General features: G+C 45.3%; 1 protein-coding gene across 1 annotated transcript; it reads left to right on the top strand.

Annotated features, from left to right (window-relative positions):
* Window positions 1-476: 476 nt before the first annotated feature.
* Window positions 477-6,000, top strand: LOC147728167 (cis-aconitate decarboxylase-like). Its single transcript, XM_086963241.1, has 6 exons — window positions 477-497; window positions 2,207-2,261; window positions 2,807-2,994; window positions 4,000-4,092; window positions 4,385-4,590; window positions 5,079-6,000. The coding sequence occupies exons 1-6, from the start codon at window positions 477-479 to the stop codon at window positions 5,998-6,000; spliced, it is 1,485 nt and encodes a 494-aa protein (XP_086819367.1).
* The last annotated feature ends 7,321 nt before the right edge of the window (window positions 6,001-13,321 follow it).

The raw sequence follows: 13,321 nt of genomic DNA, 5'->3' as shown, positions 1-13,321 counted from the left end.
CATCCTCCATTTTAGGAAGTCAGGTAGGGGCGACACGGACACCGTGGATCAGCCAGGGGTGTCTTCCTTGGATTTCCCACGGGCCCCTCTCTTTTTTGTCTTTTCTACGGTATTTTAGGAATTTCCCAGATTTCTCTGTGGCCTTTCCTAGAGGATGACACCTGGCGCTGGTCACACCTCGCTCGCCCCTTTTAGTGACGTCTCTCTCCGCAGGGCTCGATCTCACGCGCCTCTTCAGGGTATATAACCTCTGTCAGGAGAGAAACACATCAGCCAGCACCAGAAGCTCACCTGCCCTCAGCACCGGAGAGAGCGAGGCAGAGCGAAGGACTGTCGCAGGACAGAGACAAAAGAGACCCCTCTCAGGTCGACAGAGATAGACTGCGGGGCACAGGAGTTCCACCTTGAAAGACAGAGACTGCTTGTAGAGACAGGGAAAACTTCTCTCAGGACAGAGGCAGACATCAGTGCAGAGCATGCTTCAATGCGCCTTCCAGGTGAGCCCCGCTACAGGCATCAGGGTTCGGCCCCTCGAATGGCTGGATTTTTACATTTTTTGTCTGCTTGGGATGCATAATGTATTTCCCTTCTCCACTTGGGTTGGTTGAAAGCATTTCTCTCGATCTCGCTATTCATGTATTGTTTTTTACAGAGAGATATTTTTTAAAATACAACAGACGGTGCATTCAGTTGTTAGATAATGTATGGGGCTATATTATTGCCTTCATTTGTTTCTTCGTTTTTTTCATCTTGGCTTTCTCATGCTTTTTATGTATTTTTTACATTCTCATATTTTTTAATAAGTATTTGCTTGGTTTCTCAATATATGTTTGTGAATAGAAGGAGAGCCCCTTTTATTCTTACCTTGCCACGTGTTTTAATATCGCCAGTTCTGAGACCATTCGCCATGTGTTGTGTGATGTTCATAATATGGGCGTCTCTGTCTACTGTGAGCATAGCAGAAGCATCCTGGGTAGTTAAGGTCTGTTATAAGATGTTCACCAATAGAGGCTGTTATAATACGGAATAATCCTCAGAAATCCGACAGTAATATTTAAAGCGTCTTGGGGTTTTGCTGCAGTCCTGTTGTTTGTAGCGCTGTTGCTGTTAAGCACAGCCAGTGAAGCATAAACTGCTGGTTAAAATGCAGAATTAGCAGCAGCAGGTTGAACTGAAAGGAGTTTGAGACTTTACTGTAAGTATTTGTTTCTCAAAGTAGGTCTAATAATGCACAACGTACACAACGTAAATAGAGGTCATCAATCGCCGGAGGTTTTCGAGGCATCCTTGAAGGGGAATTTTCGAAACAACAGTTTATTTTAGCCGATCAGAAAACTGTGCCCATATAGATACAGGGTCCCAGATCACATGCATGTTTCACCTGATACATAGTGCCTTCGTGGTGCACTGTGGCCCAAGAGACTTTGTCTTTCTCGCATCCACGGCAGGAGCAAAACAAAGTTTCATACTGTGCCAGCTGATATCATGCTCCACACCGCTTCTCTGCCAACATCCAATCAGAATACTTGCTCCATAACAGAGATCACCTACCTGTTGGCTTCATAGGCCAAAAGCTTAGCATCACCTGTCATAGTGCTGCTATCAGATGTATGCCGACTCAAGATGCTGGCAAAATACGCCAGTATGTTTCCTATAATGTCAGGGTACTTTCATCATATGTCAGTGCCCTGACTTCATATGCCAAGGTACTGGTGTCATTTATGAAAGTCCTACCATCATACGTGTTCCTACGTGCTGGCATCATATGTTATGGTGGTGCCTTTCATACCTGGGTGCTGCCCTGCTGTTGGGCTCCCCCTGTGATGGAGTGGCTGTGGTGCCAGTCCTGCAGCTCATGTGCGAGTCTATGGCTGTTTATACTCCATGCTCTACCTGCTGATATGCCAGGCAGTGTGCCATGCTAGGACAGCTTATGTTTCAACCTTGAATTGCTAAATGCCAGGCTGAGACTGCTCACGTGCCAGGAAGCAGTCACTCGTTTGCCAGTCTTGGACTGCAGTTTGACAGATTGCACTTGCTAGCTGTGAAAACCCTCAGATCTCTCCTCTGTTATTCCCCCTTATCTGTCCTCTTCCCTTTCTCGACTCTGTTGCCTTGTGTTCCTCTCTTTTAGCCCTGTCCACTCCCTTCCATGTTCTTATACAATGAAACAACTCGACTAATATTGCTTTCTCCCTTCTTCCAGAAACCACACGCCATCCTCAGGCTGTCCAGGCAGGTGCACACAGCGGCGGTGGAAGGTAAGTGTCTGTTTGTACTCACTGCCATTGGTCTGAGGTCACGCTGTATTTTTTGTACGCAGTTAAGGGCTCCGGTGTCCCCTCCCCTGGTCTGAGATCGCTCGCTATATCTTGGTCCCAGTTGCTGGTTCTGGAGTCACTCTCCCTGCTCTGATGCCGCTCAGTATACCCTGGGCCCAGTTACTTGTTCTGATGCCACTCTTGTTGGGCCTGGACCATTCTTTATCCCATGGGCCCAGTTACTGGTTCTGATGCCACTCTCCCTGCTCTGATGCCGCTCAGTATACCCTGGGCCCACTTACTGGTTCTGATGCCACTCTTGATGGGCCTGGGCCCATGGGCCCAGTTACAGGTTCTGGTGTCACTCACCCTGACGTGGGTTCCTCATGCCATGGTTCCAGTTACTGGTTTGAGTCTGCTATCAGTCTAGAACTCCAAGTGTCCCATAAAAACAACATCTGGTTTTGGTCTGAATCATCTGGATTTGTGCCTGATGCCAGCCCAGAATGCTTGTAGTTCTGATCCTGTCTCTTTTCTTCATTCAGTGTTGGAGGGGAGCCCCCTGGAGAAGGCGGTCACTAGCAGCTTTGCTTCATTCATACATGGAGTCCAGACAGATCACCTTTCCCAAACCGTGCGGCACCGAAGCAAGCGTATGATCCTGGACAGCATCGGCGTTGGACTGGTGGGAAGCGCGACCCATGTGTTCAACATCGCCCTGGGATACTGCCAGGTAAGAGGAGACATTGCACACACTAAGCATTACACTCTGCAAAATACAACAATTAAATGCTCGGGGGAAAATATCTTGCAAACACGCATTTTGAAAGTGCGAACAAGCAAAAAATTCCACAAAGCAGTGGATCGCAGAATTTTGGGCAATTTGTCATTCTCAGGGAATGCAATATTACCCAAATTCCGTGAGCGGAACAGAATTTACCTCCCAGGCCTACCAAAAAAGCACACCAAGGACTACACGTCCATTACAACCCTGTACATCAGCAGAGTGCACCATCACCCAGGAGTCATGCCAGTTAAGATGAGTGTGGTAGCAAAATGAACAGCACATCTTGTAGCACACAAGCATTAAAACACCCTGCAATGACTCAAAACGTTAGAATGGCCTTGAGCTACTCAAAGAGAAAAGGAGACATTGACTTAAAGCAACATCTCATGATTCAAACCATCCCTTGATCAAACCCCCTTTGAGACATTAGTTGTTCAGTATCACCATGAGATTTTACCAGGTTATTTTCCAAAGCTTGGATCTAACCAAGCAACACACCATGAACCCCTCACCCATTAAATAACTCTCAAGAATGAAAGCAGGACCATCTACCCAGAATCATAGGTAAGAAGAGAGACAGACAAAGTCACAAAATCCACCTTGATTTACTCATCCACCATGAAAAACTCATCCTCTAATCACACCCCAGGCTGCCTTCAGATTTTAAGCAGTTCATATAGTGAGACGCTAGCAGGACTGTGAGAATGGACTATGGTACCCAAAAAAACATTGGTACCTCTGGTCCCCTGTACAACCATCCTTCAGAAAAACTACATCTACTCACTGAGACTCAGTACCTGCTCCTGCATTTCTTCTAATAGGCACCACCACATAGGTTGAATCATCCTGTGTATAGAGTTGAGTAATCCACATCCCCACAAGCTCCGTTATTCCTCCACTAGAAGTCTATGTGCACTGTCCATTTCTAACTTTTAATTCTGTCTCTCACAGGACATGTACTCCTTGTCTGCCATCAGCTCTGTGTATGGAAGGAAAGGATTGAGACTCCCACCTACGCTGGCTGCATATGTCAATGGAGTAGCGGTAAGGATTTTGAAAGCTATCACTTTATCCATCAATCACAGACTGAGAGCCATGAGTTTGTGAGAAGTTTAGTTAAATGTTGTCTCCGCCAATGTTAAACCATGTCTGTTTCCACTCCTGTAAAGAGTCTGTATTGGGCAATGGCACAGTCACTCAACAAAATATTAGAATATGGATCCTACACTTCTTTAAATTGTTTCCATAGGTTGATGACACTATTGCTCTGCTTATCTTCACTTCCTGACACACCCTTCTTTAAGTACCTTCTAATCCTCTACTCCTCTTTTAACAGAGTCACTCCATGGACTTTGATGACACTTGGCACCCTGCCACTCACCCGTCAGGTGCTGTGCTGCCAGCTCTAATGGCTGCCTCCCAGATGTTGCCAGTGGGTTTCCGACCCAGCGGCTCAGACTTTCTGTTGGCATTTAATGTTGGCATCGAGGTGCAAGGAAGACTCATGCGTTTCTCCAATGAAGCCAGCAATATCCCTAAAAGGTTTGTATGATGCCCACAAAAGGCAGAAATATCCTATGGCCAACACACGATACCCATAAGTGGCTCTAGTGGCTCCAGAGCATTACTAAGATGCTGAAAGAATAGAAATATTCCATGTGTCATATGTGAGATCCATACAGAGAGAGCATGTTATGTTGTGTGCCTGATGGGGGCAAAGGGCAGAAATATCCGGAAGAGGAATCTAATGCAAACAAAATCATGCATGTGGATAGCACACAATATAATGTAAACATGGTAACATTTATTTTTCCGCTCACTGTAACTAGAATATTTGTTTGTGTCAAATGCTTGATTAGATCCTAGCCTTTTTTTCTACGTTTCCTCGTACTGCACGATAGCATTAATGTATGACATGTTTTAAGTGTTTTACCATAATTCACACTTATTGTTAGCATTGCCCCTCTTCTAAACCTATTTTGATGTGATCACTATTCCATGTCTGACACAGTTCCTTGTATTTCCTTCAGGTTCCACCCTCCTTCTGTTGTTGGCACCATGGGCAGCGCTGCTGCTACAGCAAAGCTCCTTTCACTGAATGCAAAACAATGTGCCCATGCTTTGGCGATTGCTGCCTCTCTGGCGGGGGCACCTATGGCCAATGCTGCAACTCTTGCCAAGCCTCTCCATATTGGCAATGCGACCCGCTTTGGGATGGAAGCAGCACTTCTAGCTGCCCGTGGGATGGAAGCCAACCCACTTATCTTGGACGATGTGCCAGGCTGCTCAGGGTTCAGTGCTTTCTATGGTGACTACCAGCCCTCGTCCCTGGCAATGCCAGATCAAGATTACAGCTTTCTCTTGGAGAAGCAAGACATTGCCTTTAAGAGGTTCCCAGCTCACTTGGGCATGCACTGGGTGGCAGACGCTGCCATCTCAGTCAGAAACAGAGTCACCAATATAACGGGCTCCTTTAACCCTGCTTCCATCCGCGCTGTTCTTCTGAGGGTCCCAGTCTCCAAGTATATCAACAGGCCCTTCCCAGAGTCCGAGCACGAGGCGCGACACTCCTTCCAGTTCAACGCCTGCACAGCCCTTCTGGATGGTGAGGTGGGCATTTCTTCCTTCAGTGAGGACAGCCTTAGTAGACCAGATCTCATCAACCTGTTGAGGAAGGTGGTAGTGGAGCACCCTGAAGACAATGTGGCCAACTTTGACAAGATGTATGGGGAAGTAGTGCTGCTGCTGGAGAGTGAAGAGATTGTGACTGGCAGATGTGACACCTTCTATGGACACTGGAGGAAGCCCCTTAGCCAAGAATCACTCAATGAGAAGTTCCTCTCCAATGCTTCCCATGTGCTCCACCAGGACCAGGCACAAGCAATTATTGAGGTGGTGAAGGAGATAGAAAGCCTTACAGACTGTTCACAACTGGCATCCTCTCTGCAGTAAACGTGTTAAACCAAAATTCAACCCTCTTACAAAATGGGAGTAAAACTTTAAATGAACTACAGGTACAATCATCTTTGCATTAACTAGCTTTACACAAGATTGAAAATCTACTCAAGGAGAGGGACATTACCAATTCATTCTATAAAACGACGGGAGTCAATTATGTCCTCTCCTTTCATGAAAGGTGATGTTATGTCTCACAGTACAGTGAGGTCCCCTTTTAACCCAGTACAAATACAGATGCATCTGGCTGGCCAGAAGCAATATGCTTACGTTTCCTTGTAACTCATCAGTACTTTGTAAGGACTGTAAAATGCAATTTGTATTTATTGTTATTTATTATTTGTTAATTTATTGTTTAAAAAAATGTGACCTCATCTCACTGAAATACCATTTCCTTTTCCAACTAAGTGATTCTCCCCTAGTGGCCAAAGATAGGACGAGCTAGAACTTCAATATTGGTCTAGTACTGAATTCTCCCTGTGCAGCGCTCTCTTACATGTACTTTTCTAAAAACACAGGACAAAATAGGTCTTTCTATTTCAATCTCTCATATTCGTCAGTGAAACGTATTTGCGCTTTCTGTGGTTATTTCATTTTGAATAAAGTCTCTGAATTTATTGTACAGTGATTGTAATTTTTGATGTGTAAAGCTGCTGACATTTTAGATGCTACCTTACAGGATGGCCACGGCTTGGTGACAGTGAGACTCGATTCTCCCACACACAGACCTTACATATGAAACTCTCTTTTTCAGCTGTTGCTCAACATGTTGACCCTCCTACTAGTGTTTCACAACCTTCCTTGTTTATAGAAACTTCCCTTGCATGCGCAACTACTCATATAACAGCCAGAATATATGTATCTGAACAAGTACCAAAGATTGATCCAATCATGGCACACATTTTAAATGCCAACATTTTATGGCTGTTGCCATACAGTTTGCACCACTGGAATTTTTAAATCCCAAGTGCTCACAAACTGGTGCCATGTGTGCTGGAAAGTGGAGCATATTGTTAATCAAACGTGGAAAATACACAGAAAATCAGACATTTTGCCAACCTATTCTGTGAGCCACTCTACTCAATCAAACTTACTGACCAATATTTAGAATTGCATATAGTAAACCTACTGATGATAAAGAGAGGTGGGAAGTGGGGCTTTTTGATCCTCTCCTACATGCATTCGTGATTGGATTGCCCTTTGTGCTGTATGCAATCTCCTATCTCTATTGAGTTTTGTCGGGTAAATATAGACACAGTTTGCCTGCTAAACTGAATGTGATTCTAGTCAGACAAACATTAGTCTTCATGTATGCAGATGATTTGTTAATTTATTTCTAATAAGTCAGCATCTCTAATACAACTTTACCTTAAGAAGCATAACATCCTGGGTATTTGATTTACAGGGTGAGAAATGTGGAGATGAGTACTCATTGGTGTTTCAGTTAATTGTGAATCTACTCACAATTATTGGAGAGCTTCTCAAGTTTTGTACCAAATACTTTAGTTTTAAAATATGTTGATATTTGATATGGACTGATGATGGGACTATATACTTACTGCCTCCTATAACAAAGGTTTGTTGTTTGTATTCTTCATGCCATGTGTTTGCCACTGAATTTCTTTAACTGTCTTTGCCTGTGGTTGTTACAGTTTAAAATTGTAGCTTTAACCTGCCCATGATTGCAGAATTTATCCCATTTTTTTTTGTTTAAACTTGTGGTTTTTCCTGCCCGTGACTGCTTCCATTTAACCTGTTGAATTGTGGGATTTGCAGTCCAAACTCTGTAGTTTTTCCCTCTCACTCCCCATGACTATCAGTTTTTCCCTCCAAATTTCTCCTTTGCTCTATACTAAGACATGTATGTTAAGCAGAGCACCCCAGCCCACCATTTTGTGTTAACAAGTGAGTGAAACCAGCCCTCCTCCCCAGCAACAGGGATATTCTATATCAGAGGGTGCTCTAAAACAGCAGTAATCTGCTGTGAGCTGTTTAAGCTGTGTTTTTTGGCCAGGAGAGGGAGTAAAGTTGTATTCAAACATTATTGTTAGAGGACAAGTTTGTTAGGCCCTTACCTGCAGAAGTCCAAAGTGTAGATTGAGACTATCTCCTAGGAGATTTCTGAATAGAGCGGCAGTTTCCAATTCCCTGGCCAGCAAACCTTTGTCTGAGGTAGCTGGGACCTTTTATAGTCTGCTATTGTTTGGTACATGTGTACACTGTTTGGTGTTTCTATTGGATTAGGGTTAGTGTCCTCATTGGTTGGGTATTTGAGGGCTCTGATTGGTTTCTGGGTCTGTGATTCAATCAATGTAGGGCTGGGACTAGGGCTAGGTTTAGGATTTCTATTGGCAGTAGGGACTAGGGCTACCTCTGTTATTGGTTGTTGGGACTATGGTGGGACTAGGGCTAGGGTTAGGCCTTTAATTGGAAGTAGCGATTAAGGCTTCTGGTGTGAGTGGTTGCTGGACTTGGGTTGGGTCTACTGGTAGGGCTAGGACCTCTATTGGACGTACAGATCATTGGCGCTTGGACTGGGGTAAGATTGGCTTCAAGGTCCTGGTCTCCTATTGATTCTAGATTTTAGGGGAAGTATTGTGATTGGATGGTGTTAGGGCTAGGGTTCCCATTGGCTGAAGAGGGTCACCTGATTACTAGGGTTATAAAAGCCCAGGCTTAGGGTGTCTCAGCCAGGGGTGGGCGGAATTTGCGTAATTGCGTTTCGCAAATCTCAGCGAAACAGTAAAAAATCTCCGAACATGCAGAAATTCCGCGAACATACGGAATTGCTTGTTCGCAATGCTTTTTTCCTGTTCGCAATCGCTGTTTGCGTGCTCAAAGGGAAATATCTTGAAAACACTCATTTTGAGAACACGAACAAGCAAAAAATTGCGCGAAGTCGCAGAACGCAGAATTATGGGCAATTTGGCGTTCTCCGTGGAACGCAAAATTACCCAAATTCTGCAAATTCCGTGAGCAGAACGGAATTTAACGCCCAGTCCTAGTCTCAGCCCAGGCGTAGATGCTAAGGGCAGAGTGGTCAAGGGCAGTTGCCTGTCTGAGCCTGTTCGAGACTGCTTGGGACCAGAGCCAGAAATGCTGCCCATGTTCCCATTCAGTGATACCCAGCACATCCACAAACATAGAAATACACTCACACCAAATATACACCACACACAACCCTATGCACAAATCAATGTACCAGCATACACTACAAACCAACCAAACGACATCTATACACCCTTCTATGATAACTACCACACATACCCACCAGCCTCCCATCATTTGTCCAACTAATACCCTCCTCTTCCCTCTACCATAATAACACAAACGCACAACACATACAATGCACACCACCACACTTTTCAACTCTTGCAACAAACCAGTCTAAGACAAACACTCTTAACTCTACTTCCTTCCCTCCTACACACAATATACACTCTACTCATAAACACATACCACCCGATCTACCTTACAGCCTCCTCTCACAAACAATACTATACAACTACATCTATTGCAACAAATACACCAGCACCTTTTTCACTACTCCTCAAAACAAAACATTTTAAGCACACCAGCACAACAAGATCATCAAAGTGCAACACTGTATGAATGTGACTTAGCACTCTAGTGGTTGGTGGGAGGAGATGGGGGAGGAACAGGAAGGTGAGGAGCCAGGGACGAGATAGAGGGGCAGTTAGAGTAAGGCCGGGGAAAGGAATGGTCACGAATAAAGTATTAATGCTGACACCACCGAGTCCTGTGTCCTCATTGCCGTGAAGGACAAGACAAATGGCGACGAGAGTGGGATGGGAGACTGCGCTAGGCAAGTGCTCTAATCCCCGAAAGCGGTGACCTGGTTTCTGAGGTGGTGCGCGCTTAAAGTTGCAGGCGCAACGAGCGTGGCCCCCCCTGCGCGTGTGCTGGAGAAGAATCGGCCCTGGTAGTGCAGTGTCCCTAGAACGAAGCACTGTGACCTGGAGGTCGGGCGAAGTGTGCCCTGGCAGCGCGGTTGGACTCTTAAGTCTGGGTGCCCACCCCAGCTGTGCAAGCGTGAAGATGCCAACGTCGAGTGTGCCCTGAGCCTCACCAGATGCCTGTGGTGCTGCTGAGGGAGAATTGTGGCGAAAACGGGAGGCCACACCGGTTCCTAGTGCAGCATGGATCCGGGAGCCAGTGCGGTGATCCTCATGCCGGTGAGTGCTTGTCTGCTGTCAGGGAGGCCGGGAGAGGAAGACCGGAGACCAAATCTCGAGTAAAACGAGATTTTAAGGTCAGCGGCCATCTTGGAGTCAGGTGCCTGCTCCCATCCCCTATCAGGAACATTAGGCGGTCATTTTAAAGTCAGGCAAGAGATAAAGTCAACAAGCACAAGCAAGTGCAGGAGCCAAATTCAACAAGCATAAGCAAATGCAAATTCCAAATGCAATAATCACAGGCAAATGCAAAGTTTAAATACAACAAGCACTAGGAAAGGCAAATCCTGAACGCAACAAGCACGAGCAAATATAAATCGTGAAAGCAATAAGCACGAGTAGAGACAAGACCTGAAGGCAACAAGCACAAGCAAATCCAAGTCTCAAATGCAACAAGCACAAGCAAATACAAGTCTCAAATGCGACAAGCACAAGCAAATGCAAGTCCCAAGTGTAACAAGCATGAGCAAGTGCAAGTCCCAAAATACATTTTAAGCACCAAGTGAAGATAAGTAACTGAAACTAAAGGGAGAAAGAACATAAATGATCTAGAAACATGAGTAAACAAGTGTCAGGGAAGCTTTCTCTCATCAACCACAGTGGCTAGTAACCTTGAGAAAAAGAACAAGATGTCGACATCGCCAAGTACCAGTGCTGAGGAAGCATAAATCACCTGCAGCTGAGTGACGACCATTTTGAACTCAGGCAATCCAAGCCTAACTCACTGAAGCCTACTGAGACCAACATAAAAGCTGGAACATCTTTATAAGGAAAGGTGAAACTGGCAGATAAAACACAGTGGTCACCTGTGAGTGAGTTTTCCCAAAATCAAAGGAAAACAACGATACGCAAGATCTCGACAGAAGAGGGCCAACCCTGTCAACCAGTACATGAACACACCCGAGCAACTCACTGTTCATCAAATTTCGTAGACGAGTCCGAAGAAGCGTCAAACAGTGGGATACATCTCACCCATGGCACAGACGTCAGTGCACCCAACAAGCGAGAAGAAGAAACAAACCCCATAAGACGGGGTGATTAACTCAGACACCAGAAAGGGGTAGGCAAATACACTCAAGACACCTGTAACAACAAGGAAATTGAGAGGAGACAATTAACATCATACGAGAGAGGCAGAGACAAAATGCCCTGGGATCAAACAAAAGAAATAAACGTATGGCTATCAAACAATCTCTCCATGGCAATAACACAGAAGACCCTTCGAGACATGCACCCAAAGAAATGTCCCAAAGATAGCTCCGACTCCAAGAGCAGTTCGTCACAGCCTACCAGCTCAAGAAATGTACCAGTCAAGACACACCCAAAAGAACGTTCTCAAAGGAAACCAGTAAAAGACTCCTCCGATTCAGAAGGCATCTCTGTACAATCACTCTGGTCCACAGAATCAAGGTCACGAAAACGCCCATGGCATCGATCACCCGAATGCACAAGGAAATCAGAGAACGTTCTCCCCGTCCAGAGCAACATATCTCATGCCGATGACTCCGAATATTCGATCACCCCGACACCCAACAAGTCCTGTCAGTCACAGTTATATCAAGACATAAATAATATACAGTCACCTCTGATGGGGTCAGCGAAGCTGACTCAAAGGGCTTGCAGAAGGAAAACGAATATATGGGACATTACCCATCATGTTAGGAAAGGACTATCTCATCACTCTGCAAGGAAGGCAAAATGTGTTGACAGAGATAGATCATTCTAAAAAAAAGGGATGAGAGAGGAACATGCACATGCCTGGATGGTCAAAGAGTTCAACATTCCCAAACGCGAGTGGGAGTTGGTGAGACAAACAGAGCCAGCAAATGAGTCCCAGAACCGAATCAGGATACCCACTTTAGATAATGACTCCCAATCTGAGATGCATGACTTTGAACATGAGAACCTTGCTGCCCCTAACCGGAAAAGACAAAATGAAATGAAATCACATGCGGATGCTCGGAAGAGAGCTAGAACACCACCCACTCATGAAGGAGACCAGGTGTCAGTCAAACCAGAGCCACAAATGAAGACAGACTGCCGCTATCGAGCTGGGCCATTGATAATCAACCAACAAGAGAGAACTATGATCGCTTCAAAGTCTGAAATGTGTGGATCACGAGAAATGTGTCACATTTCTAAAATCGCCCATCTGCAGTCAAAGACGCCTTTGCCAATCCGGTGAGGACCCTAGTTAGTGAGAGTGACATGGCTGGTAATGTTCGGCCAAGACCCGATAATCTCGTTGAGTCTGGAGTCAAGAACTCAGAAGCTTATTGGAAACTGCAACAAACCATTCGAAAATATGCACGGTCGATTGAAGAACTGTAAATATGTTCACACCCTCACTGAGGTAGCAAGCTGTCGCCAGCACGATTGACTTTGCATTTGTTCAAGAAGAGGGGAGATGTAAGAATGTGACTTAGCACTTTAGTGGTTGGTGGGAGGAGATGGGGAGGAACAGGAAGGGGAGGAGCCAGGGACGAGATAGAGGGGCAGTTAGAGTAGGGCTGGGGAAAGGAATGGTCACGAATAAAGTATTGCTGCTGACACCACCGAGTCCTGTGTCCTCATTGCCGTGAAGGACACAACAAACAACTCATAATACTTTCCATCACAAAATACAAACATACACCCATCTTTCAAACCACACAAAGGAACAAACTCCAATGCCAAGCGTTCTCCCTTCCACCACACTTAACACAGATAGAGCAACACAGCAGCTCTCTTCTAACCACCTTTCATCCATTGGACAATTTAGAGCCTTCCTACAAGACTCACATGCTGCACCACCGCCCTTAACTCATACACCTTCTGCCTTTAACAAACGCAAAGTAAACAATATAAGCAATGTGGCACACCTCACAACTTCACTTCCTTATGTCTACTGCACAACAATGTTACACCACGAGAACAACACAGCACACCAAATCACTCTCAAACACCATCTCCAACACATGCATACATTTAACATCTATGTTACTCCGCTGGTTTTTCTGGCGGAATCATTGGGAGCTTTTGTTTTCTTGGGGTAGAGACGATAAATCAGTGGGCGCAACACTGTCTTGCCTCTGTTTTCCATTGGCTGGCCCAGGCTCAGCTGCAGTGTAACAAAGGGAACT

The sequence above is a fragment of the Lissotriton vulgaris genome, chromosome 3_1, assembly GCF_964263255.1.
Source record: "Lissotriton vulgaris chromosome 3_1, aLisVul1.2, whole genome shotgun sequence".
Taxonomy (NCBI): Eukaryota; Metazoa; Chordata; class Amphibia; order Caudata; family Salamandridae; genus Lissotriton; species Lissotriton vulgaris.
Note: the sequence above shows the minus strand (reverse complement) of the source record. Positions and strands in the feature narration are given on the sequence as shown.